We start from the raw sequence: 26,761 nt of genomic DNA on the forward strand, positions 1-26,761 counted from the left end.
TTTCAGTCTGTATGTGTCCCTAGGTCTGAAGTGAGACTTTGTAGACAGCATATGTATGGGTCTTGTTTTTGTATCCATTCATCTGGTCTCTCTTTTGGTTGAAGTATTTAATTCATTTACATTTAAGGCAATTATTGATATGTATGTTTCTGTTACCATTTTCTTAATTGTTTTGGGTTTGTTTTTGTAAGTCTTTTCCTTCTCTTGTGTTTCCTGCCTAGAGAAGTTCTTTAGTATTTGTTGTAAAGCTGGTTTGGTAATGCTGCATTCTCCTAACTTTTGCTTATCTGTAAGGGTTTTAATTTCTCCATCGAATCTGAATGGGATCCTTGCTGGGTAGAGTAATCTTGGTTGTAAGTTTTTCCCTTTCATCACTTTAAATATGTCCTGCCACTCCCTTCTGGCTTGCAGAGTTTCTGCTGAAAAATCAGCTGGTAACCTTATGGGGATTCCCTTGTATGTTATTTGTTGCTTTTCCCTTGCTGCTTTTAATATTTTTCTTTGTATTTAATTTTTGATAGTTTGATTAATATGTGTCTCAGCGTGTTTCTCTTTGGATTTATCCTGTGTCGTACTCTCTGTGCTTCCCGGACTTGATTGACTATTTCCTTTCCCATGTTAGGGAAGTTTTTGACTGTCATGTCTTCAGATATTTTCTCAGACCCTTTCTTTTTCTCTTCTTCTTCTGGGACCCGTATAATTTGAATGTTGGTGTGTTTAATGTTGTCCCAGAGGTCTCTGAGTCTGTCCTCAATTCTTATCATTCTTTTTTCTTTATTCTGCTCCCTGCAGTTGTTTCGACCATTTTACCTTCCAGCTCACTTATCCGTTCTTTTGCCTCAGTTATTCTGTTATTGATTCCTTCTAGAGTATTTCTCATTTCAGTAATTGTGTTGTTCATCACTGTTTGTTTGCTCTTTAGTTCTTCTAGATCCTTGTTAAATGTTTCTTGTATTTTCTCCATTCTGTTTCTGAGATTTTGGATCATGTTTACTATCATTAGTCTGAATTCTTTTTCAGATAGGTTGCCTATTTCGTCTTCATTTATTTGGTCTTGTAGATTTTTACCCTGCTCCTTCGTCCATAATGTATTTTTTTGTCGTTTCATTTTTTTTTTTTTTTTTGGTGGGTGGTGCTGTATTCCTGTCTTACTGGTTGTTTGGCCTGAGACGTCCAGCACTGGAGTTTGCAGGCAGTTGGATAGAACTGGGGCTTGGTGCTGAGATGAGGACCTCTGGGAGGCCTCACTCCAGTCGATATTCCCTGGGGTCTGAGGTTCTCTGTTAGTTTGGTGGTTTGGACTCGGAGCTCCCACCACAGGGCCCGACCTCCGGCCTGGGAATCACGATCCTGCAAGCATGTGGCAGGTGAAGTAGTGGTCCCTCAAAGACACGGACATCCAAATCCCTGGAACCGCCTGGCTGGTGTGCGGCGATGGGGACTGGAGCTGCTCGAGGGGTAGGGCAGTGGCCTGAGGAGCACAGGGCCGCCTGGTGTCTAAAGTTCTATTTTTAAAAGTAACAAACATAGAAAAATTCTGAAGGTTCTAAAACACCACCACAAATAACTACTGTTAACTTTTCAGTGCATTTTAGTGTTTACGTGGTCATAAAATATATTCAAGCATACCTACTTGGCATGTTGTGTATACTGTTTTTTTCTTTTTAATAAATTTATTTATCTATTTATTTTTGGCTTCGTTGGGTCTTTGTTGCTGCGCATGGGCTTTCTCTAGTTGCAGCGAGTGGGGTCTACTCTTTGTTGCAGCACGTGGGCTTCTCATTGTGGTGGCTTCTTTTGTTGCAGTGCATGGGCTCTAGGTGCATGGGCTTCAGTAGTTGTGGCCTGTGGTCTCTAGAGCGTGGGCTCAGTAGTTGTGGTGCACGGGCTTAGTTGCTCTGCGGCATGTGAGATCTTCCTGGACCAGGGCTCAAACCTGAGTCCTCTGCATTGGCAGGCGGATTCAAAAGCACTGTGCCACCAGGGAAGTCCCTATATACTGTTTTGAATTTTACTTTCTCCAGTGCATACTTTCCCAGTTCGTAATAGGAACCACTTGATCATGTTAACTTTTTTTGCAAATACTTTTGAATAACTATGCAAGAACCCATAATAACAGTGTTGGAAAATTCACTTAACCAATTCCCTTGTTGGTGTTAAGATTATTATGTATTTTTTGCCAGTAAAAATAATACAGAAATGATCATCAGCTTGTCCTCATCTCTGATTATTTATTTTGGAAAGGTTATTGGAAGTGGCATTACTGGGTCAGAAGATGTGTGTGTTTTAAGGCTTTGATAAATAAGTTCTGCCAAATGGCCCTGGAGGAAGGTTGCACCTGCATCCATGCCCACTGGCAGGGTTTGAGCATTCCTGTCTCCGTGTACCTTTGCCAGCCGGTGTATCTTTAAAAAATCTTTTCTGCTTTTATAGGCAAAAACTTTCATTTTTACATTGCGTTTTTTTTTTTCTTTAAGTCAAATTTTCTTTAAATTCTTCCATCCTGAGTGAAGAGAAAGGTAGCCTTCTGGTCTTTGTGATGTATAATTTACAATTTTCCAGAAATCTAGGTAGTTGCAGTCTCAACTAGTTCTAATCATGAACAGCAGTGTTGACTTTAATTTCTTCCTATTCTCCTCTCCTTTAGTTTTATCAAGATTAAAGATTGCTGATGAACTGAATTAAATGCACGGGCATTTTAATGATCAGTAATTATATCTGTGCTGATAACTTTCAGATTCACCGTTATTTAATGAAGAGTTTATTTAAGAGTTTTTTAGATGGTAGTTTGTCGCATTCATTCCTGAGTAAATTGTAGAAGCACCATGATAAAATGTGTGTGTAGCACTTAGAGCTGTGACAACTGTTAACAGAAGTCAGTGTATTAGAAACTCAAACAAACTCACTTCTCTGGTAAAAAGAATTTCATGGTTGTAAAAGCAAAGCCTTTTTTTCCTGATGTTTAGAGTGAAGATCGACACTGTCATTAGTCTTATCAAATTTGTTTCTCATTAAATTCTGCAGATTAAATGGGAGGGGGTAGGGTCTCAGTGGTAAAGCTCAGTTGCCAAATCCTGTTTTCCATCTCCTCCCCATTTGAAATGGCTTCCAAATTTATTTTTTGGAACTATGACTAGCTCTAATTTGGGCTATCAATTAAAAGCTTGCATCTATCCTTTGGACTTCTAGAAATTTGCAAAAACATTTTGCAAACAAATGTTTGCAGAAACATTTGCATCTGTCATGCAACTCCCAGTGTCCTTCCAGTTCATTCTACACAGTTCTGGACAAATGCTTTTCCTAAAGCACATCTTTATGTGTGTCTCGTGGACTCAAAAAGTTTCGGCAGTTGCCCAATGACTAGCAAAGAAATCAAGGTCCCTGCATTTTTCTTGCAAGGCCAAGCTTAATTATTGTCTCTAACATGAAGTCTTCTTCATATAAGACCCACAGAACTCATAGTCGGCACTTCTTCCTCTGACTCCTGTAAGACTCAATGACTGTTATGATACCTGTCATACCCTACTTCCCTGGGTGTTTTATGTCTACTTCTGTGTCTCCAGCTAGATTGACATACAATGTTGTGTTTAAATAAGTCCAAAACTATTGCATAGCTTAGGAAAAACATGGCAGATGTCAAAGATGCTGAAAGAGAATGCTGAGAAAATATTCTGCTTTTTGCTCCACCTTCTTAGATACCGAGGCGCATCCTAACCACTGCCTCTTATTCCAGAAGCTTGCATGGTAATTTGTAGCTAGGATTCCTAAGGGTGTTGAATACCTCATGGATCTGTATGGTCATGGCTTCAGTGTTGTCTAGGGTTAGCCTTCCCCTCCTGAGCATTATTCTTGAAGCAGTAGTTGTATTCAAATTTGGTCAGATTATTTGTCACCTTCTGTTTGTTAACAGTTTACTTCTGTGGTGACTTGTGATTATTCTTGCTATTAAGTTCCAAGTCAGGCAGGTTCAGTAGCTGTCCTTGGAAATGACATGAGTAGATCTTGGTTTGAGTGGAAAGCACAACTCCCTCTCCCTGCCAACCCCCCATGTCTTCTGGGGGAAAACGTGGAAGTTTTAAAAATCTTTCTATGGATGTTGCCAAGTAGCAAGTGGCTGTAATTAGCCATGGAGATTATAGAAAACTGGGAAGGAAATGCCTGATTTAAATAACATTTAAAAAGTAACAACGAGATGTAAACCACTATTTCATGTACGTAACATCCTTTTTTTATTTTTTCACTCCCTCTAGGTTACAGTTCAACAAACACGGTGTATTGCGGGTAGAAGGCTTCTTAACACCAAACAAGTATGACAGTGAAGCAATTGGCTTGTGGTTGCCTTTAACCAAAAATGTTGTTGGGACTGATTTGGACACAGCAAAGTATATCCTGGCCAACATTGGAGACCACTTCTGTCAAATGGTGATTTCTGAAAAGGAAGCTATGTCAACTATTGAGCCACACAGTAAGAGCATCTCTTAGGGGGTAGGAGTTTTGAGTCCAACTTGATTTTTGTTCCTAAATGACACCTAAGTCCTAATTGTATGGATTTCATTTTCACCCAGAAGTGTAGATGACTTTGGTATAATGAAGTTGCATTTTTCCTTTTGTAACAGATTCTGCCTGTTGATTTCATCAAAGTCAGTGATCTATCTGTGGGGTTTGTTTCAGGGCAATTACTAAATTTTTTGTTAAGGACGGTAAAGGTGAGGTGGCGGTGGAATTTGCATAGCCTTACCGACAAGTGTGGACTCACCAAAAGGGGGTTATTTTAAGACAAAGGTTCTTAAGAAAACATTTCAAAGAAGATAATGGACAGGCTGTACCCTAGACCTACTGAATCAGGGTCTGAGGAGGCTGGCACCCAGGCATGAAAATGGGAACAAGCGCAGATGAAAATGATTCTGTTAGAGTCAAGGTTTTCAGGGAAAACTTGGAGGTTCCAGCCAGGTGTGCGGTAAACCACAGAGATCAGTGTGGGTGACACATTAGAGCCAGACCTCCCTCATGACATCTCAAGGTACGGTGTCGAAGAGGACAGCACACCTCTTGTCTGTGTGCCCTTAGAAGTGAGATATCCAGCCAGAAGCACCAAGGGGCATCTGTCTTTTTAAGTCTCACACTTTGTTCCATCATTTTCTCTTTTCCGAATGGTGGCAAGTTAAAAGTGAAGCCTTTCCATCCCTCTGGTAGATATCTTTTCAGACTTTGCATAGCCAAATATGTTTCAGTATAAGCGTCCACACGTCCTGATCTTAAGAACTTTGGTTGTAGGCCCCAGGAACTAACTGAAGCTGGCTTACGCACCACAATCACTTACTGGATAAGTTTGAACACTGTTACATCTCAGAGTCCAAGGAATGGGAACTGACGTTCCCAGGAGCGGGAATTCAGATCTGGGTGGGGTATGGGATTGTGAGCTCCATGGGCAGCCAGAGTCCTGCTAAAGTGAAGAGCAGCTTTATAATCACTGTTCTGTTGGGGTAGTAGAGACTCTGATAAGTCAAGAATCGTATTAAAGTTGTTTTTCCTATAATCTATTTAGGACGAGTGATACTGGTTTTCCATTTTCAGTAGAGATACAAAAGTTTTCTTCTTGTATACTTTTAAGTAAGAGAAGATGTAAAGAAAAGTTCTTAAGTAACTGGTCTAGAGGTAGTATATGAATGACTGGGTTGCAAAAACAATTTTTTGGAATGTATTAGTAGCTTCCTGAATCGGAAGGGCTGTTTTAAGCTACTGATGTTTTTTCTTTGCTCAAGGTGAGTCGTCTGAAAAATGTGTCCTTAAAGATGTAATTGTGATTAATGTTTCCTCCTTGCCTATTTGATTATCCTGTTCCTCTTTATTTCCTCTGTGACAAGCTGGTCAGCTGGAGAGAGGAACTCACTGTGAGTGATACTGAAAGATGCCACCACAAGGTGTCGCTAGAGAGGGGGGTGGAGGGTACCCTCTGATCCTGAGATTAGGAAGCAGGTCTCAGCTTTTATACATCTATTCTGTCTTTGCAATGACAAATGATCATTAAATAGGTGGCTAAGAGATCTAAGACTACTCTCTAGTAAAAAGTCTAATCCAGGTGACCAAGGTGAAGTTCATAAAATCTCATGTGTAAAATGCCTCAACTTCTACGTATTGTGCACTGAGCTTTTACATTGTAATGAAACGGCAGAGGCTCACTCAGCAGTTGGATGAGCTTAAAGCAAACTGAAGTTAGTCATTTCTTTTGTGGGCAGTCTGAAGAAAGAAGTAACCACTGACTGGATTAGGAAAAGATGTTCTCCGTAGAACACGAATGTGACAGTATTGATCCCGTCTTGTTCGAGAGAGAGAGACAGAAAACAGTCTTCTGATCAGCAGACGTTGGGCTTTTCTGTGACGCAGGAAAATGTCCTCCCTTTGCTCTTACTCCTTGAAGCTTTCTAATGCCGTATGTGGCACTCCTCCATGGTCGGGGGGTGGGGTACGATTTCCTGCCCAGTCCTGGAAGGCCCCTCTCTCCAGTTTTTGGGGCTTGGCCACTGGAACAGAAGATGCTACTTCATAGAATTCGTGATTGTGCCTCAATCTGTTGGCGCTACTTGGTTAGTATGAGTCGGTCCTGGGTGCCTGCATCACTCCTGGCTCTAAAAGTTGAGTTTCCGACACTGGCCTATGACGGAACCGACTTTGGACCATTGTGCGCCCCACTAGTTAATGCGCTGCTCCCACCAGGTTTCCCTCAGCGCCCTGGGGTTTTTAATGGGCAGTCTGAGTGGTTTCGGGGCATCTGTGAATAACCTGACACTCGACACTGAAGGTTGGGTTTGTGTATTTGAGTCAATTATTTTTCCTTTGGAGAAAGCATGGTCCGTGTTGCCTTTAGAGTCTCAGACGGTCTCATGACCCAAAATGTGAAGAACCACTGCTCCTTTATATTTGTGTCCGAACTCCAGCTTGTGTAACTAATGCTGCTTTTTTCACTGACTTACTCAGCAGGACTTACTATGCAGAGCTCCTTGGAGGGTGGGGTGGGGTGTGGGGATAGGGTACAGCCTGAGCAGGAATTCTGCTTGCACGGAGTTTAGTCTCCTACAGGGAAGTAAAACTGCACCTGACTGCGTACAGTGTGAAGAGGCCTGAGTCTGAAGTACAAATACAAGTTGATGGGAGTGCTGAAGGAATCCAGGAGGGCTTCATGGCGGTGGTGGGGGATTTGAGATGGGCTCTGGAGGCTGAACAGTTAATGGGAACTCCAGTGAGAGGGAGGAATGGCATCAGCTCCCCTCCCACTTCATGTTTTATTTCAGGAGCCCTCTCGTCCCCAAGACTAAGTGATTTATTGATTTTTGTAGGACAGGTTGCTTGGAAGCGAGCTGTCAAAGGTGTTCGAGAAATGTGTGATGTGTGTGACACCACCATCTTCAACCTGCACTGGGTGTGTCCTCGGTGTGGGTTTGGAGTGTGTGTGGATTGCTATCGGATGAAGAGGAAAAATTGCCAACAGGGTGAGAACTGACTTGACTCTTCTCCAAGCCCCTTATACTCTTAAATTAAGCCTTTCATTGATTTGTGGTTGATGGATTTCTGAAACTTTCGGGACCAGAGTCCATAAAGAGCAATTACTACAAATCAGTTATTTGCAGGCGCTGCCTACAAGACTTTCTCTTGGCTGAGATGTGTGAAGAGCCAGATACATGAACCAGAGAACCTCATGCCTACGCAGATCATTCCTGGAAAAGGTATTTTGTGTGGTGCAATGCTTTTCCTTTCCCTGTGTTTTGGGTATCATAGGGGCTGGTAGTTCGGTTTTACTTTGTGTAGTACAATCACTTGCTGACTTTATTTTTGTATGTACCATAAATTGTTGAGTAATGTATTAAAGTCCCCAAACTTTCTGGTAAAGGCCTTGTAAATAGTTTTGTAAAAGGAAAGAAAATGGCACATTTGGGGCAAGGCATACTTAGGACGTAAAGGGGGGAGTTGTAAGCACACTAAAAAAAAAAATGCTGCTAAAAAAAATGTTATCCTGTTAGAAATATAAGCTTTTGTTTCGTAATGTTGAGGTTGAAAGTACCTAATATCCTTGTTCAGATGTTTGCCTGTGCCTTTTTTTAGCCCTCTATGATGTTGGAGACATTGTTCATTCTGTAAGAGCAAAATGGGGAATAAAGGCAAATTGTCCCTGTTCAAACAGGCAGTTCAAACTCTTTTCAAAGCCAGCCTCAAAGGAAGACATAAAACAGGTATTACTGTTTATGCTAGATTCACCATCTTGTGCTTGTTGTCTGTCTGTTTTCAAATAACCCAAGGATTCCTGTAGTATATTTGAAAGGAACATGGGGAGAGCTGTCAGTGGAAAGAGATAGTTCATGGTTCACGTGATATTTTATAGACCCATTCTCAAGTTTCACATTATTTTTGTGGGCCTCGTTTGTAGCCTCTTTGACTAGGCTTTTAATTTTGTTCCTTGAAAAAGCAAAACCCTTTTCTATTATAGTCTACCTAATAAGTTGCTGTCAAATTTGTATAGGTTTTTTAACTTCTCATGTTTTACACAGTAAAAATTATTCAGATAAGCTTTACAAATTTTTTAATTACTAACTGTTTTACCCATAATATATATGAAGAATTGAAGGAAATAATCCTGAAACAAACCTTTACGTAGCTCTCACTCCACATAAAAAATGTACATGTCCTTGGTGCTCACATGCCTCTTCCTGGTGACATTCCCTTAACCTTCACCATCCCATCTACCCCCCAGCTGTCTCCCTTTTTCTTCCTCACCCCAGTAATCATCATCCCACATTGCTTTTAGTAATCAGAAATTAGTTTACATTTTCATAAAGCTGTGATGTTGAAGGCGGCATAGGTAGAAGAGTTTTGATCTTTGTAGTCAGGACTGAATTTGAATTCTTTTTCTGCCACTTTCCAGTTGTATAACTTTGGCTCAAATGAACTGATGTATATATGCTTCAGCTTCCTCATCATTAACAGAGGAATAGTAAATAGTGCTGGTAATTGGGCATCACAGAATTATATCACATGTAAAGTGAGGGCCTGGACCACAACAGGAATTTGACTCTCCTTTTTCCTTCTTACGTATGTATAGACGCACTAGCTGAGTTGTCAAGGCAGTTTTTTAAGTAATAGAAAAATAAGTGGTGTGTTCTGTCTGTCCAGTTTTTGTTGTTCTTGTTCAGTTTATGTTTTGAATTCTTTTTAGGGCTGTTCATCAATTTTTTTTTTTTTTTTTTTGGCGGTACGCGGGCCTCTCACTGTTGCAGCCTCTCCCGCTGCGGAGCACAGGCTCCGGACGCGCAGGCTCAGCGGCCATGGCTCACGGGCCCAGCCGCTCCGCGGCATGTGGGATCTTCCCGGACCGGGGCACGAACCCGTGTCCCCGGCATCGGCAGGCGGACTCTCAACCACTGCGCCAGCAGGGAAGCCCACGTTCATCAATTTTTAAAGCCTACTACACTGTGCTAAATCAAAAGAGCATTTTCTTTTTTCTGCATCCCATTTCCTTCTGAATTCACAGCTGTATTTCCTACCTTGCCTCATTAATTCGTTCACTCACTCAGCCACTGGGTTTTGAGTGCCTATTCATGATACAGGGCTGAGTTCTCAGGGGAGATGGGCACAAACTGGGCGTTCCAAAGCCAAATGGTGAACGGAGTGATAGGGACATGGACAAGCATGAGATGGGGATACGAGGGTGGGGGTGGATATCTTGCTGTATTTACATTCTTCACTTGCATCTTATATTTTTCCTAGTAATACTTAAAAGCTAAAAGATTAAAATCTCTCCTACATAGTTCTGCTCTGTTGTTGAGAGATTACTGCAGTGGTGGTGATGTCCAGGGCTATTAGGTGGTTTTGTTTTGGATATTTCTCTCTTACTGGTGAGCAGTTAGGGGAGAAGGTAAGAAAAGGGAAACGTAATTTTTCAGCTTGTGCAAGATTCTCCTTCTGCACTCACCACAGACTTCCTTGGTTGGAGAAAAATCGACTCTTGGTGCCGGGCTCCAGCAGAGCCCCTCGGTGTTGGAGCCCGTGGCTGTAGGTGGGGAGGCTGCGTCCCAGCCGGCCAGCAGCGTGAAGCCTGCCTGTCCGGCCAGCACATCTCCTTTGAACTGGCTGGCAGACCTGACCAGCGGCAATGTCAACAAGGAAAACAAGGGTGAGTGTTTCCTGCCTCCCTGAGGACTTTCATCTGTTCCCAGAGGGTCCTGGCAGCCTTAGTTACGGTGAGAACAGAGCGGTTAGAAGTAGTGTGGAGTGGAAAGTGGTTCCCTGTAGTCGCCCTGAGACCTGACACACATGCAGCGCCAGAGAGAGAACTTCTGCTTACGATAGAACTCTAGGTAAGGTTGAGATTGTGTCTGGCAAGAATGGAGTGGGCTGAGACGTGTGTGTTTTAATAGTGATTTTTGCCTTTCTGCCTTTAACCCTGTGTGTATTTCCTATTTTGTCTAAGTTGCAACGTTCTGGCTTCAGCTTTATTTTTTTCATCTGTGCTGTTGTCTGAAGATGCTTGATGATAGTATAAAGAACATGGGTTTGGAATCAGGTGGTTAGATTAGGATTTTGGTGATTCTGCTTTCTGGCTGTGTGAAAGAAAGGAAAATTGCAGATCAGTTTCTTTCATGCAAAGATCCTAAATAACATCTCAGTGAATAGAATTTAGCACTATAAATAAAAGAATCATACAGGGTGACCAAGCAGAGCTTCAGAAATGCAGCTGTAGTTTTAACATTAAAAAAGCGGGGGAAAAGTCAGGTGAAGAGATACAGAAAAAGAGTAAAATTCAAAGCCTATTTATAATTTTTTTTAAAAAAACCTTAAATTAGGAATAGAAGGGAATGTCCTTAATCTAATGAGTTTCTACAATAAAACTAACAACAGACATCCTAAATTATGATTGAAGTTTTTCATTCGTTGAATAATTTTTAAGTTTCCCTCTGTGTTCAGGCATGACACAGGATTCCTGCTTTCACTCCTATATTGAACATTGTATTGGAAGTTTTAGCTATTTAAGTCACTAAGGTAAACAAACAAAGAGATGTTAGGATTGGAAAGAAAGGGATAGGACTGTTGGTATTTTTAAGCAATCTAATTATACGTGGGAAAAGTCTTAAGAGAATCTGTATTTGTAAACATATCTATCAGGGTTGACAGTTACAATGTTAATTTATAAAAATCAATTGTATTTTGTATACCAGGAACAAACAAATAAAAAATGCAGTTTACCATAGGATCACCTTGGATATTATTGGATATTTATTTTTTTAACAGCAGTTGGAAATCCATGTGTAAATCAGTAATGTCATTTATCCTCTTACGTTTTTTGGGTTCTAGTAAATGAAAACCAAGTTCCAGAGTAATTCTGTCAGTAGAAGGCTAGTAAGGGATTTGCCTTTTCAGAATGCTTTTCCACCTGGATGTTTTTGATTTGTTTTTAGAAAAACAACCAATGATGCCAATTTTAAAGAATGAAATCAAATGCCTTCCACCCCTACCCCCCTTGAGCAAATCCAACACAGTCCTCCACACCTTTAACAGCACAATTTTGACACCTGTAAGCAACAACAATTCTGGTTTCCTCCGAAATCTCTTGAATTCCTCTGCAGGAAAGGTACGCATTTATTTTGTTGTCTATTACTCCACCTTGTAAAGATGAATTGGAGTTAGAGTAGGGAGGAAGTGAAATCGAAAGCAGAAAGCAGGATGAGTCCCATGCTTTCCTTCGCGGGTACAGAGGCTGCGTCATTGGCACATGGGCTTCACAGGTTAGAACTCTGGGCTGGGTCATTTTCACCTGTTAACACTTTTTCCTGTACCCACTTCTGAGGGTTGTGATGTCAGGTAGAGGAAGAGGACTTACCTTTTTGAGGGTAAGATTCCTTCGTGGCTTAGCTTCTTTCCTGGATATGTAATGTACGCTCATCCTACCATAATAGGAATGGGGTTTTTGATGGTAGGAAATGACATATTTAAGACTCGTGGTTTTTTTTTTTTTTTCAAATTCAGACAGAAAATGGACTCAAGAATACACCAAAAATCCTTGATGACATCTTTGCCTCTCTGGTGCAAAATAAGACTTGCTCCGATTTATCTAAGCGGCCGCAAGGACTGACCATCAAGCCCAGCATCCTGGGCTTTGACACTCCTCACTACTGGCTGTGTGACAGCCGCCTGCTGTGCCTGCAAGATCCCAACAACAAGAGCAACTGGAATGTGTTCAGGGAGTGCTGGAAGCAAGGGCAGGTAAGCGGGGCCTCTGCTTTCCAACCCACTTCACATCCCCGTCTTGGTGCCTTTGGTAGACTCCTGACAACCCCCCCCCCCGCCCCCTTCCTGGATTATAAATGGCATATACTTTATCTCTTTTTATTGTTTACTGTGAATACAATTGGAGCAGAGTGTAGCTATGCGTCACAGACATTCCTGAGCTGTATTCCGTATTCTCTGATGAGGTTTTGGTTGCTTCCAACCAGTCATCCTTGGATTTTTGATGAGAGCATTCTGGGCTCTTGGTGATTCTTGCGTGATAAACTTCAATAGGAGAAGTGGGAATATGACTACGGCTGGTGGGGTTTGGGGGATTACACAAAATAGGATAAAAATCAGGCGTCCCTCTTCCATGAATTAGAACCTTGTGCTGAAGACAACCTTAGGTGGCCCTGAGCCATGTGGTGTCAACCTGGAATTGGTGTGCAGTCTCCCAAGGGAAGGAGCCTGCTTTTTAAAGGGCAGCGATGTTCAGTCTTAAGGTTTGGTTGACAGTTCAGGAGATGCGTGGCTTCGCAGACCCGCTCCCCTGCCTTCTTGTTTTGGTTCATGTTTTCTGGATCTTTGTCTTCTCTTCTGGGCCAAATGGAGTCCTCAGTAAAGGAACACTTTGCTCTTGGACAAGGCCAGGACTTGGGGAATCGCCAAATAGAAAAATGTATGTATTTAACCAAAGAAAAAATTATTTTTTTCAGTCCTGTGTTCTAACGAGATTTGCTCACGATGACAATGACAGACCGGATACAGTCCACCAGCATGTTCTGTTTAGATTAGATAATGTTTTTTAAAAGTTGAACTTGTTGCCAGTATTTTAGTCAGGCTCTTTCACATAAAGATCAGGATTTGTGGCTTGTCTTGGATAACCAAAGACGTGGCAATCCAGGGCCATATCCCTGCCTGCTAACAATGAGCTGCAGGCCAGAGGCAGCATCCTCTTCGGACCGGGCGCTCTCGCTGCCTTTGTCTCTGCTTCACATCCCCTGCCCAGCCCTGGGCCTTGGCGTTGGTATTCTGTGAGTAGTGGGATCTGAGTTGGAAGGTGTGATCCTTGATCCTTGCTCTTAGAAGCTCACTCGTGTAGTTTGAGGGGTGTGTGTAGCAGGTGACTCAGGGGACTAAGCTGTCACTTTGGGATCTGAGACTGGGGACCAGCCACAGAGAAACACGTCAGCAGCTGTTGGAGGAAGGGCTGCCTCGGGTGAAGGGACGGAGCGGGGGGAGTTCAAACTAAAGTCTTCGTTCTCTCCTCTTAGCCAGTGATGGTGTCAGGAGTGCATCATAGACTGAACACCGAACTCTGGAAACCGGAATCCTTCAGGAAGGAGTTTGGAAATCAGGAAGTTGACCTCGTTAATTGCAGAACCAATGAGATCATCACAGGAGCTACAGTAGGAGACTTCTGGGATGGGTTTGAAGATGTCCCGAGTACGTATTAAAGGCCTCTCAAGGGGGTTGAGGCTGTGGACGGAGGGGGCCCGGGGGCAGCGGCAGCGGCAGCATTCTCTGTGACTGGAGTTTAAAATCCGTGTCTTATCTCCTCTTCCCCTTTCTTTTTACAAAGTTTATGCTTTTGCAGAGGCAGACTCGCTTTGTAGTTCCTGAGAGAGTGAGGTTTTAGTCCCCTCTTCTTCAGGTGGCTTCAGGTCTGTCCTGTGACAGAAACGTGCCCAAGGGGAGGGGAGCACAGAGCCAGGGCTTGTGACTCAAAGCTCGTGGTTTTATGTAGCCTCTTTATTTTTTAAAAAATTGAATTATGTTTAACAAGATAAGTAGAACTGAAAGTGCCAGGGAACGTGAATCCGTTGAACGCACGTTACCCTGGTCACTGCCTGCTTCACCTGGGTGAGGGGGGATGGTGGTGGTAAGGAGGCTTGAGTGCCCGCTGCTGAGCTTGGGCCCTTTCCGTGCATTGGCCAGTCAGTGAACTGTTTGCAAGAACCCCTTCGTCAGCACAGGCACCTGGCCTCATGCTCCCACCCGCACTGGAGGGCTTGGCCAGTTCATTCTTTTTTTTTTTTTTTTTTTTTTTGTGGTACGCGGGCCAGCGGCCATGGCTCACGGGCCCAGCCGCTCCGCGGCACGTGGGATCCTCCCGGACCGGGGCACGAACCGGCGTCTCCCGCATTGGCAGGCGGACTCTCAACCACCGCACCACCAGGGAAGCCTCCGGCCAGTTCATTCTTATTAGACTCAGTAATCCAACTTTGCTCATTTATCATTCTCATCCTTTCACGACATATTTTTACCTTGTAATCTCCTGCTTCCTTATTTCCCATTACCCACGTTTGTAGGTGATGGCCCGCACTTTCAACGAACTTTAGGTCAAAGGTATAGCTGACTCTAAGTAGGGCATGATGGGGGTTTCCACACGTGGAGGTTAAGGTTGGGTTTCAGACGTAAGGTGTTTCCCTGGGGATCAACGTCTGAGATGGGGGAGGAAGCAGGACCGGGCTGGCGGAGGGGCGGGCTGCGGCGGAGGCCAGCGGAGCCTCAGCCAGCCTGGCAGGGAGCTCTGTAGCAGGCATCGCCTCTCATTGTCTCAGACTGTGCTGAAGTGGGGAAAGTCAGGGCCTTCATCCCCTCACCTCCCTGGGCCTCCAGGTGCTGGTGCCCCAGGGAGGGCATGACCTGGTGGGACAGCTCTCTGCAGCTGACGCAGACCCCAAAGCCGTGTCTGGGCAGCAGGTCCTTTGAAAGGGGATCAAGGGCCACACGTACTACAGTGTGCTTTCCAGTTAGGCCTGGGTTCAAATCCTGACTCTTGATATGTACTTGCTGTGTACGTGAGCTCGGTAATTGCATCTTTCTGGGGCTCACACTTCCTCATGCCTGCAAATGGTTAAGGCAGCCCAGAGTCCACCGCAGCCTGCCTTTTCCATACTGATGATCCCGCTGCCCAGACCCCCCGGTACACCACCCACGCTGAGACGCCACTGGTGTCCAGAACATACACTGTACCCGTGTTTTCCTGCGTTTCTTGTCTCCTGGAGTGTGCACCTGTTCAAACTAGGTTATGGGACTCGGTTGACTACAGGACGCTATGAATATAAGGTTTGAAACTGGGTTCCAGTTTTAGTTCTGCTGTTTAATTTCAATAGCTGGATGGCCTCGGGCATATGTCAATTTCCTCATCCAACAGTAGAAATACTAAATAGTGCCAGATCTCACTGGGATGTTGGATTTAGTTGTAAGGACTAAATGGTTAAAACACTTGAGCAGAGACTGGAACACAGCAAGAAGTGAAATAATAGTTACCGTTGCTGTTAATCCTAATTGTCAGCATATTTTTTTCAATTGGAGCTCCTTGGTTCTGGGTTCCTTCACATTACCTGCAGTGGGTAACTGTGCCATTACAAAAAAATAGTTCTGACTAAACCCTGTATGTGTCACCTAGAAGATGGGGAGGCGGGGGAGAGTCGGCCCTATTAGCCCTAGTTGTCCCTGGACAGAACGTCAGGTAGCTTCAGTCTCTGAGCAAAGTAAGTCATTTCTATTTCGTGCTGGACTCAGAAAACCGGGTTTTCTAAAATCTGTGGCCCTTTGATTGTTAAATTGCTCTTCGTTAGTTGGGGGGCTGCTCACGTCTTCTAGAACACTGTATAGGAGGAGACTGGATCTGTCAAAACACCGCCTATGTGGAATAGACAAAAGGGAGTGGCTGAAATCTCAAGGAGTAGCAGTTGAATAAGCATTTAGAAAAGACAGGGCTGTAATACAAAATAGTTGGTGATCTTCAGTCTGCTCCCCCTTGCTGCTTCCTGGGTATGAATGGATTTCTCGGCACTGTAGAAATAAAATAATTGGCCATTTGCAGGAGGGGAATATTGAAAACTAATATTTGTATACCAGACGTATCAGGTTATGAAGATCTTGCAGAGATGAGTTTTATTTGCATTGTTAAGGCTTAAAGTGCTAATTTGCCATCCATTTTGGTCTGTTTCCGAGTTATGAACGGTAGCAATTCAGTAATTCCGGTTACCTTGCAGACCGCTTGAAAAATGAAAAAGAGCCAATGGTGTTGAAACTTAAGGACTGGCCACCAGGAGAAGATTTTAGAGATATGATGCCCTCCAGGTACGATTATGGGGAGGGGAGAGATGATCCTGTCCTTGACTTGGTAGGATAAACTTTTCTTGAGGTGGTAAGCTGAAGTTACTGACTTTTAAATCTGGCTCACTAGTGAAAACTCACGCATTTCCACTGTAGTGCTCTGCCAGAGAAGAGGCCGACTCAGACGTGCACACGCTGATTTGGAGGCAGGAGTGAGATCAGACGTGCTGGGGTGGGGTATAATACGGTGATTACATTGCTTTAGACAAGACAGCGGAATTGCTAGATCCATTGTCCTGAACTGAGCTTGAACCTCGCAGAGAATCCTCAGAACTAATGAATAATATATCCCTTGGTGTCACTACTTATCATCAGGAATTTGCTGCTCAGATTTTTGTCTGCAGTATTCGAGATCTTTTTTTTTTTTTTTTTTTTTTTTGCGGTACGTGGGCCTCTCACTGTCGTGGCCTCTCCCGTTGAGGAGCAACAGGCCCTGGATGCGCAGGCTCAGCGGCCATGGCTCACGGGCCCAGCCGCTCCGCGGCATGTGGGATCCTCCCGGACCGGGGCACGAACCCATGTCCCCTGTCATTTTGATATATATGTGTGATGTAGGAGAGAAAGAAGATGTCTTTGTTCATAAGCACTATGATTCTCACCTTAAATACTGGTTTTTTAAAATTTATTTTCTATTGAAGTCTAGCTGAATTACAGTGCTGTGTTAATTACTGCCGTACAGCAAAGTGAATCAGCTATACATATCCATACACCCTTTTTTTATATTCTTTTCCATTATGGTTTATCACAGGATATCGAATATAGTTCCCTGTGCTCTACAGTAGGACCTTGTTGTTTATCCATCCTATATATACCAGTTTGCATTTGCTAATCCCAAACTCCCACTCCTACACTTTCCCAACCCCCTCCCCCTTGGCAACCACCAGTCTATTCTCTATGTCCCTGATTCTGTTTCTGTTTCATAGATAGGTTCATTTGTATCATATTTTAGAATCCACATATAAGTGATATCATATGCTAATCTTTTTTTTTTTTTTTTTTTTTTTATAAATTTATTTATTCATTTATTTATTTTTGGCTGTGTTGGGTCTTCGTTTCTGTGTGAGGGCTTTCTCTAGTTGTGGCAAGCGGGGGCCACTCTTCATCGCGGTGCGCGGGCCTCTCACTGTCGCGGCCTCTCTTGCTGCGGAGCACAGGCTCCAGACGCGCAGAGCTCAGTATTTATAGCTCACGGGCCCAGCTGCTCCGTGGCACGTGGGATCTTCCCAGACCAGGGCTTGAACCTGTGTCCCCTGCCTTGGCAGGCAGACTCTCAACCACTGCGCCACCAGGGAAGCCCGATATCATATGCTAATCTTAAATGTTGTTAGTGATCGCTATCTCCATCTTCACGAGCACAGATATTTTCGTTGTTCCTCTTGGTGTAGAAGGAACAAATCAAATCCCACGATATATCAGAAACACAAGCTTATTTTGCAAATTCACGGTTCTCTTGTCCTAGGTTTGATGATCTGATGGCCAACATTCCACTGCCTGAGTACACAAGGAGAGATGGCAAACTGAACTTGGCCTCAAGGCTGCCAAACTACTTTGTTAGGCCAGATCTGGGTCCCAAGATGTATAACGCTTATGGTAAGGAAGAAATGGCTCACTTGAAAAAATTATTACAGAAGTAAGGCAAGTCAGAATGTTTGGAACATTGATTTTTGGGGAGGGAGAGATGGAGAACTTCTATAACCCTAACCCTTAACACAGCAGTAGTCTTCATTTTTGCATATTTCCTTTCATTCCTTGGCCACGTGTATGTATATTTCCATTTCATAGTTGCAGTTGTAGGGCATATGCCGTTTAAAAGGTTTCTCCTACACCTAATATTATACAGTAAAATCTTTACATGTTGCTTAATGGTTTTTAGTGTGATCGTTTTTAACGGTTGCATGGTACATAATTGAATGAATGTAATTTTATTAATTGTTTTAATGTTGCCGGACGTTTAGGTCAGTCTGCTAGCATTCCAGCTGTTTCAGCATCTGCTACTCTTAAATTCAATGTTCTGTGTTGGTGGGTAGTAGTTAGCTACTTAAGCTAGTACTGAAAACACCTTGGAATTGTATTTCTCCGATTTATTTCCTTCCTCCCATAATGATCCCAACTCCAGTCTCTCAGACTTGAGGGTGGCAGGCCAGAGTCTTCTGGCAGCTTCGCCACGTTCTCCAGATGCTGTTGGGAGACGGAGGGCTTGGACCTCAGCCCCCCCACTTCTTCTGTTCCGATGGGGTCGCCCGGGGAAGCGCCTGGAGTGAGCTCAGGGGACATTCCAAGAGGGGAGTTTACCTTGGGAAGTTGCCACAGCCTAGATGCCCAGACGTTCCCTTCCCCCGAGCCCTTCAAAGAAGCTGGATGGCTGGGACTTCAGGGCATATTCTGTTCACAGGGAAGATTTGCAATGAATTTACGTAAATGGAAGCATTTTTCCACTAAAGCAAATGGTGTAATGTTGCAGAGTGATTGATTATCCATGCCTTGTAGAAATGATGCAGCTTTACAGGGTAGAAGTGGTTATCTGAGAAGTTCTCAAAATAAATAGTCGGCTTGGTTTAAATGGCTTGACAGCAACTCTTTTCCTCCTAGATACCAGCAGATAGAGGGCAGTGTTACTCTATAACAGCTTTTCCTATCAAAATTGTTCCCGTTCAGAGTAAGCAGTTAGGGATTGAAAATAAAGAAAACGTGTTCATTTTCAAACACCTCACACCTTATCATAAACATCATTAAAGAGCAGTCATTTTTCAAAAGTTGGGTGACTGAGCTGTGACTCCTCTACAGACGACGTAGAGTGAGAGGCTCTTTGGAAAGACCATACAGTCACCCTCTCTCCAGCTCCAGCACCAGCACCAGTTTTACACATGGGGACCAGGACTTCCGGACAATAGAGGGGACGGTGACCTGATCAGGATATCCAAGGGGCATCTAGTGGCAGGTCTGGGAGGAGGACTTAAGTCTCCTAATTTCTAGGCTTCACCGAGCCTCCAACCCCAGTGCTCTGTCACCCAGCAGCCCCTACGGTGTCAGCTTGTGTTCTTTTCATAAAAGTCCATGGTGTGTTTTGTTTCAGGATTTTCTATTTCCTGGGAATCCTTTCCCTGGGACCGTTGTTTTTGGTTCCATCTGAGTTCAGGCTCTCTCAGTTTAGAGCCTGGTTTTATCAGTGTGCCATCACCCGTAGCTGGGATTGGCTGGACTTGGGGCTGACGGCTGGGTAGGTGTCGTTTCCTTCCTCTTCTGCGGAACACTTTTTACTCAGTTTGGCAACAGCCAAACCAGCAAGCGGCTTCTGACGAGGCTCTGAGACTTGCTCACCGTTCCTCCCTCCTCCCAGCCCTGTCTCCTTCCTCCTGCCCCGTGTTAACCAACACCCTGACGTTTGTGTTTATCGTTTCCCTACATTTATAGCTTTACCGTATGTTCGTGTTCCTGCAGAACATTCTTTAGTGTTTAACCTGCCTTTGCGCTTTATATAAATGCAATCAGACCTCTGGGTGTCCCTCCGTGCCGTCGTGAATAACTGTTCATTTCATTCGTTTGCCTTCTCTCGTGTTAATTGTTTTTTTCTCTTCTCAGATTTTACTTGTTTATTTTGTACTGTAGAAAAGTTTCCAAATGCACTGAAAACGTGAGAGTCCAGGACAGTGACTTCCCATATACTCATCCCCCAGTTAACAACAGCTCTCAGGTTCTTTTTCCATAATTGTTTCCTTATTTCCTCCCTATATATTTTTCCTTTACTATTTTAAAGGAAATCTCATATATCCTATGATTTTTGTCCAATATCTGTTGCTTTACCTCCTCCTAGGGCTGATATTTCAGCAAACTGGAAAGAAGGGAAAGTGCAGCAGAGCCCTAGGGCCATGGTCCGCGGTTGAAATGATAAGGTCCCCTCTCCTGTGTATAGCTGCTCCTAAACCACAGGCCCCTGCAAGCCAGAGAGAAGTTCCTTGGCCTCCGAACGAGACAGGGCTGCTTCAGGGCCTGGCAGGTTAGAAAACAGCCTCGGCTTGCCCACCCGAGCTATACTTGGCTCTGCTGCCCATTCAAGAAACAGTGACTGCATGTCAGGATGTGCGTCCAAGGTAACCGCAGGGCTTGACGAGCCTCAGGGTGAATGCTGAACAAATGAGCCTTCTCCTGGGGTGAGAGTTAGTGTCTCGGATTATGAGTACCAGCGTGGACCTCGAGCTCAGGCTCACCTCTTTCGCAGTTGAGGGATCCAAGGAACATGTGGGCAGCGTTCCTTCTTGCACTGAGTACATAGTCATTTGAGGTCCCAGCTTTACACGTTTCTGAGGGGGGTTTCTGTTAGACTCCCCATCTTACATCTTACCCCAGAGTCCTTCTAGTCTGTGTCAACCAAAGCTTGAGCCCCCCTGCTTGAGCAAACATCCTTCTGGCAAATCCCAGCCTCAGTAGAGTCCACCGTACTGTTCCCAAGTCCTGCTTTCTAGGTTTGGCTTTCTTCTCTTCTTGCCAGCATATTGACTCATTAAAAAAATATGTTTAAAAATAATTTCATCAAGGATTTTTAGTTGTTCTCAGCAGGAGGAAACCTATTTTGCCTATCACCAGAAACAAGTGCTAGTGTTAGGAGTTGGTTTTTTATTCTTACAAATAAACATTCAATAAGAACTTTTTCCCCCAAAGTTGAAAGGATAAAATAATGTTAAATATTGTTCCATTACTTTTACATGATTAGAAAGGTAGCTTTTAAGTTTTGTGACCACGTATTCCAGGGAGTGGGAAAGACTCAGGCAGTCTTTGCTGTCTCGGTAAATTTAAGGCATTTTCTGTTCGCAGGATTAATTACTCCAGAAGATCGGAAATATGGAACGACAAATCTTCACTTAGATGTATCTGATGCGGCTAATGTCATGGTCTATGTGGGAATTCCCAAAGGACAGTGTGACCAAGAAGAAGGTAGGGTGCTGAGCGTAAAAGCGGGGCTTATTCTCTGAGCTGGGACGTTGTGGTCTGATGTTTGCTCTCTCTTGCTCCAGAAGTCCTTAAGACCATCCAAGACGGAGATTCTGATGAACTCACGATAAAGCGATTTATCGAAGGAAAAGAGAAGCCAGGAGCCCTCTGGCACATATATGCTGCTAAGGACACAGAGAAGATACGAGAATTTCTTAAAAAGGTGTGCTCCTTACCCTATGGCATGTGAAGAGAGAGATGCAGAATAGCAGTGTTATACTCCATGTCGAGACCTGACTGGGTTACTGGAGAATAATCGCAGCTTCGAAAGTTAGATCTGTGCATCTCAGATTGGATAGGCTGAAGCTGGTTGCTAAGGAACAACGATTTCTAGATGAGGAGGCTCACACCTCTGAAAAGAGGGAAACTTATCTTTTTTCTTACGTCTGTGTGTTATGTCATAGTGCATTTGGAGGTTTTTGCACTCTCCCCCTTCAAGGTAGTTCCTCTGGTGATCACGTAGTGTCTATTTGTTTTTATTGCCTTAAAAATCTAAGCACTTCAGAAGTCCGTGTAACATTTCTTTGCTCTTGATAACTGTGTTCCAAGTGAGTTACTAAGGTCCCTGTTGGTTTTATCCACCCTCATTTAGTAGTAGGTCAGGAAGACCTCACACCCTACTGTGGCCATTAGCTTATGCGGGAAAGGGATACAGGGACTTTGAAGATTCCAGGTTTCCAGTAGTTAGCAGGTTGTTCAGCAAGGGTTCTGTGTGGAAGTTCTAGGCAACTGGAAAGATGGGCATATTCGGTTTTTAACCTGTTCGCCACTGAGGCTGCTAGTTGCGGCCCAGATATTTGTGGCTGGTATTCTTCAGTTGTTCATGAGGAGTGGATAGGAAAGCTCCTAGCCTGCTGCCTGGTGCCACGTTAGACCCTTAACCAGCATCTGCTTCAATCAAGATGTTTCTCGCTAAGGATAATTTGACTCTTCCAGAAACCTGCCGGTCGCCATACTGTCCCTTTGATAGCGTCACCCTGCGTCTGTGCTGCCAGATACTGGGTCTAGAGTGAACGAGGTTAACCTGCAGCCAGCTGTGGGGCTGCTTCATAACTCAAGTTGTCAAGTGAATACAGACGTTTAAGAACTGCAGTGCAGCAAGTCTATTTCTAAGGAGCTTAAGTCTACTGACATTCAAAAGCCTAGGCCAAAATACTGTCCTGACACAGTGTTTACAAAAATATGCAGACTGCCGCTCACGGTTTACAGGAAGTGACAGAAGGGAACGAACCCACATTTTCTTTCAGTCTCCCCTTGGGTCATTCAGTTAATGTCTTTGAGTGCTATTTTCTTTCTGCCAACAGGGACACGTGTTAAAGAAGGCCTGACATTTACTGACTGACTGCCCACACTGTCCAGGGGGCAAAATGCCCTCACGGAGACCCAGCATGTCACTCAGTTTCATAATACTTGGAATGTGTTCTAGGTATCAGAAGAGCAAGGTCAAGAAAACCCCGCAGACCATGATCCCATTCATGATCAGAGCTGGTATTTAGACCGATCACTAAGGAAGCGTCTCCATCAGGAGTATGGAGTTCAGGGCTGGGCCATCGTGCAGTTTCTTGGAGATGTGGTATTTATCCCAGCAGGAGCTCCACATCAGGCAAGAACCATTACTTTGGTCTTTATTCTCCTTACACTGTAAACTTCGGCATGTGTGACTGTGTGGCTTGTTGTCTTCCAGGTTCATAACTTATATAGCTGTATCAAAGTGGCTGAAGATTTTGTTTCTCCAGAGCATGTTAAACACTGCTTCTGGCTTACTCAGGAATTCCGCTATCTGTCACAGACTCATACAAATCATGAAGATAAATTACAGGTAAAAATGGCCGTGATTCCTGGCGTTCTCTGACTCTGGCTCCGTAGCTCATTACCGACCCTATAAAAATCATCAGCAGACTTGGCCGTACCACCACACTTGGTACAGTGAGTTGATGAACTGGCTTTATGTCCAGTCCTGCTACCTACTTAGGCAAAGGAGGAATAAACATGGAGGAAATCTCATTTTGGTTTAGAGGCTTTCAGTAGTGAATCATCTAACATATGATTCCATGTTTGGAAAACTAGGGAAACAGATGAACTCTGAAAACCAGAGCTGTACCTTGGGGCTTGCTTGTGTCTGCACTCACTGGGGGCAGGGCCACGTGGGATCAAAGCCTCTGGAAGGGGGAAAATGAGCTTTTAAGTTCTTCAAAGGAGGCACGGGTTTAAAATGTGTATAAAATAACAGCCTAAAGGAGCCCAGGGGCCTTTCAAGTATTATTAACATTTCATATTGAATTTTGAGTTTTAAATTTCGAGAGCATGGTATAAAATTGGTAGGGGGAAGGTTTATTCTTACGGACAGATTTGAGATCTCATGGTAAACCGACCATATTTTCTCTCGTCTTCTCAGGTGAAGAATGTTATCTACCATGCAGTGAAAGATGCAGTTGCTATGCTGAAAGCCAGTGAATCCAGTTTTGGCAAACCCTGAGGGTCCCAGAGGCGCCTTACCCCTGCACATTGGAAGTGAATTACTGGCAGCTGTTCAAACTCTTCAGGCAGGAATCCTGTGGACTTTGAGACTCATGTTACCTCATCTTCTTTTTTAAACTGTACCCACCTGGTACGGGTACTCTGTCTAATGTATATTTCTAGTGTTTACAGACACTAAATGTGTATATGTAGTAACTATTTACAGAACATGCATCCTTAAACTGTGACTTCTCACCTAGTGCAGAGCTTCCACCCAGCTGTAAAAACAGAACCCCGTATTAGCTCTGGAACAAGACCTGCAGTTACTCCCCAGCCGTGTGGTTGGACAGCTTAGTCAAATGGGTTCTAACTCTTAGGAATCACCGCGCAGTTCATTTGGGTTGTGTTTTGTTGTGTCTGAGTACCCGCTCCCCGACTCCTTAGGGTTCAGAAGGGCAGTGGAGGAAGCGACCACCGACATTTGGATGTTGTATTGCCTTAGGACTGGCATTATATAGCAGAGGTCAACTACTGCACCATTCTTGGGGTTAACCATCTTTAGTTAAACGGAGTTTTAATTTAAATGAAGCTTTGCTAATTTTAAGTGTTAAGCATTTTGCATTAAAGTATTCATATAATGTTTGGACTCTGTTTATTGGCATTATTCTCTGGCTGCAGTCAACACACACTTCATCAGTGTTACAGGTGTAAGAGTTTGCGCCAGGAGCTCATCTTAAAAGCACAGAAATTTGATGCTCTATTGATTTCTGAGTGGTTATTACAATGCTAACATGGAAACAAGCTTCTCCCCAGCCAAGTTGAAACTCCTGTCACACTTCCGTAAAGAAACACCACTGATTAACTACCTTTAGAAGTGACAATTAACCAAAAAACCAAATAGTGACGGGTTAAATGGTTCTGAAAAGGTAAGAGATCAAAAGTCTTTGTCTCTCTTCTGACCCATTATAGTTTAAGAGTTTACAAAGGAAAATGAAATTATTAGAAGTTTTAGAACAGTAGTATCTAAAATAATCATCTCTATGAAGGAAGAAAATAAAGAAGCCACTTTCCTATAGCTCATTGATTCTCCTAGACAGCTGTAGCTGTACTAAAAGGAATTAAATTGAAATCAAGTCGTGTAGACAAAGGCCTAGAGCCTGGATTTTTACCTGTGAGCTCAGGGTAGGAGAGCGAAGATCCCCGCCTAACGTCAGCCCACTTCAAACCAAAACCTTTCATGGATGAACTTTCAAAAACAACGTTTTCTGAAAAGAATAAGTAGAAATATCTACCTATCTTAGTGGGAAACGTCTTCCCTGGGACTTTCTTACCAGAAGCTTCTTTATACAGTTTTGGATCCAGAGTTGGCACTGTTGATTAGAAATCTCCAGTAGGCAAAAGAAGAGGAAAACTTGCATTCTCTAGAGAAAATCACCTTCAAGCCAGGCCTCAGAGGAGTCCCACAGATAGTTCCAAGGGCCGTTATGCACAGTCAAATGCACCGTATCCACAAACAGGAAAACTGAAGCTGCCACGAGCGAGAGTCAGTGCAACCCTGAAGCTGCCGTATTAAACGTGCCGAGTCTGTAGGTTCTGGAATGACCCAGCACTTGCTTTATATTCTGAAGTGTTTAGTATGCTTGAAGAAATGAGAGTAGAGGGACATGAGGAAAGAATGAGATTGCCAGAAATGACCAGATTTGGAAAGAAGCTGAATAGAACTTAACAGAAATGAGACATGATGGTTAAAATTAGAAATTCAGCACATGAGTTAAGTGGCAGAAAAAAGTTCTTTTACAAACTGAAAGATTGGTAAAAATAACACAAGACAGCACTGAGTAACAGGAAACTGTAAAGAAGTGTTAACTTATGAGGCGGACACGGAAAAGTATAGGTTTGACCATCAGTGACAGAGAATTAAGAGACTGGTGAGGGAGGGTGACATTCTGAGACTGAAATTTTTCCAGTACTGACATGTCAGATTGAAGAAGCCTAACTAAATCAATCAAGATGAATAAAATAGCCACACCTGTGCCCAAAACAAATAGGTTCTTAAAAGTACCCAGAGGGCCTCCCTGGTGGCGCAGTGGTTGAGAGTCCGCCTGCCGATGCGGGGGACACGGGTTTGTGCCCCGGTCCGGGAAGATCCCACATGCCGTGGAGCGGCTGGGCCCGTGGGCCATGGCCGCTGAGCCTGCGCGTCCAGAGCCTGCGCTCTGCAACGGGAGAGGCCGCAACAGTGAGAGGCCCGCGTACGGCAAAAAAAAGAAAAAAAAAAAAAAAAAAGTACCCAGAATGGGGAAAAACATTGTAAACCTTCAAAGAGGTGACAGACTTAACAGCTGACTTCTTAACAACAACAGGGGGAGTCAAGAAAGTCGATGCCACTCTTACTGTGCCAGAGAACGTGCCTGAAAATAAGTCTAGACACAGCAAAATGATTTTCCCTGTTCTTAACTGACATTTTCAGATAAAAGCCAGAGTTTCTCTTCAGGCCCTTGCTGAAGGAACTTTTCAGAATATCCTCAGGGTTAAAAAAAAGAATAAGAAAAAGAAAAAAAGAATATCCTTAGGAAAAAAAGTAACCCACATCATGATGCAAGAAAAAACGGTGTGCAACGGAAACTGTGAATTCATGGGTAATCTTAAGCAACAGTGGAACAATGTTTTCAGAAGTCCGGATAAAGTTCCTCTGAAAGTTAAACATAGAATTAACGCATGATCCAGCAATTCCACTGCTATGTTTATACTCAAAAGAATTGAAAGCAAGGATTCAAGCAGGTACTGGTAGACTCATGTTCATAGCAGCATTATTCACAAGAACCAAGAAGCGGAAACAACCCAATAGATGAACAGATAAACAATGTGGCATATCTATACAGTGGAACATTTCTCAGTCTCTTAAAAAGGAAAGAAATTCCGACACAGGCTACAA

At 43.6% G+C, this 26,761-nt stretch overlaps 1 protein-coding gene across 8 annotated transcripts in view; it reads left to right on the plus strand.

Moving 5' to 3' along the window:
- KDM3A (lysine demethylase 3A) overlaps positions 1-24,472 on the plus strand; it is a 62,807-nt gene extending 38,335 nt beyond the window's left edge. For 6 of the 8 annotated variants that reach the window (XM_032652319.1, XM_032652318.1, XM_032652320.1 and 3 more), the window contains 15 exons: positions 4,251-4,465; positions 7,335-7,487; positions 7,626-7,721; positions 8,098-8,225; positions 9,967-10,162; positions 11,445-11,617; positions 12,013-12,249; positions 13,527-13,698; positions 16,260-16,347; positions 17,843-17,973; positions 21,193-21,312; positions 21,393-21,532; positions 22,796-22,972; positions 23,054-23,188; positions 23,765-24,468. In XM_032652319.1, coding sequence (XP_032508210.1) covers positions 4,251-4,465; positions 7,335-7,487; positions 7,626-7,721; positions 8,098-8,225; positions 9,967-10,162; positions 11,445-11,617; positions 12,013-12,249; positions 13,527-13,698; positions 16,260-16,347; positions 17,843-17,973; positions 21,193-21,312; positions 21,393-21,532; positions 22,796-22,972; positions 23,054-23,188; positions 23,765-23,845 — 2,242 coding nt within the window. In that variant the 3' untranslated portion in view covers positions 23,846-24,468. Of the gene's footprint in view, positions 1-4,250; positions 4,466-7,334; positions 7,488-7,625; positions 7,722-8,097; positions 8,226-9,966; positions 10,163-11,444; positions 11,618-12,012; positions 12,250-13,526; positions 13,699-16,259; positions 16,348-17,842; positions 17,974-19,989; positions 21,073-21,192; positions 21,313-21,392; positions 21,533-22,795; positions 22,973-23,053; positions 23,189-23,764 lie in introns of those variants that run through there. The other 2 variants (XM_032652317.1, XM_032652325.1) reach the window with 2 other exon arrangements.
- Positions 24,473-26,761: the final 2,289 nt, after the last annotated feature.

The sequence above is a fragment of the Phocoena sinus genome, chromosome 13 (genome assembly GCF_008692025.1).
Source record: "Phocoena sinus isolate mPhoSin1 chromosome 13, mPhoSin1.pri, whole genome shotgun sequence".
NCBI lineage: Eukaryota > Metazoa > Chordata > Mammalia > Artiodactyla > Phocoenidae > Phocoena > Phocoena sinus.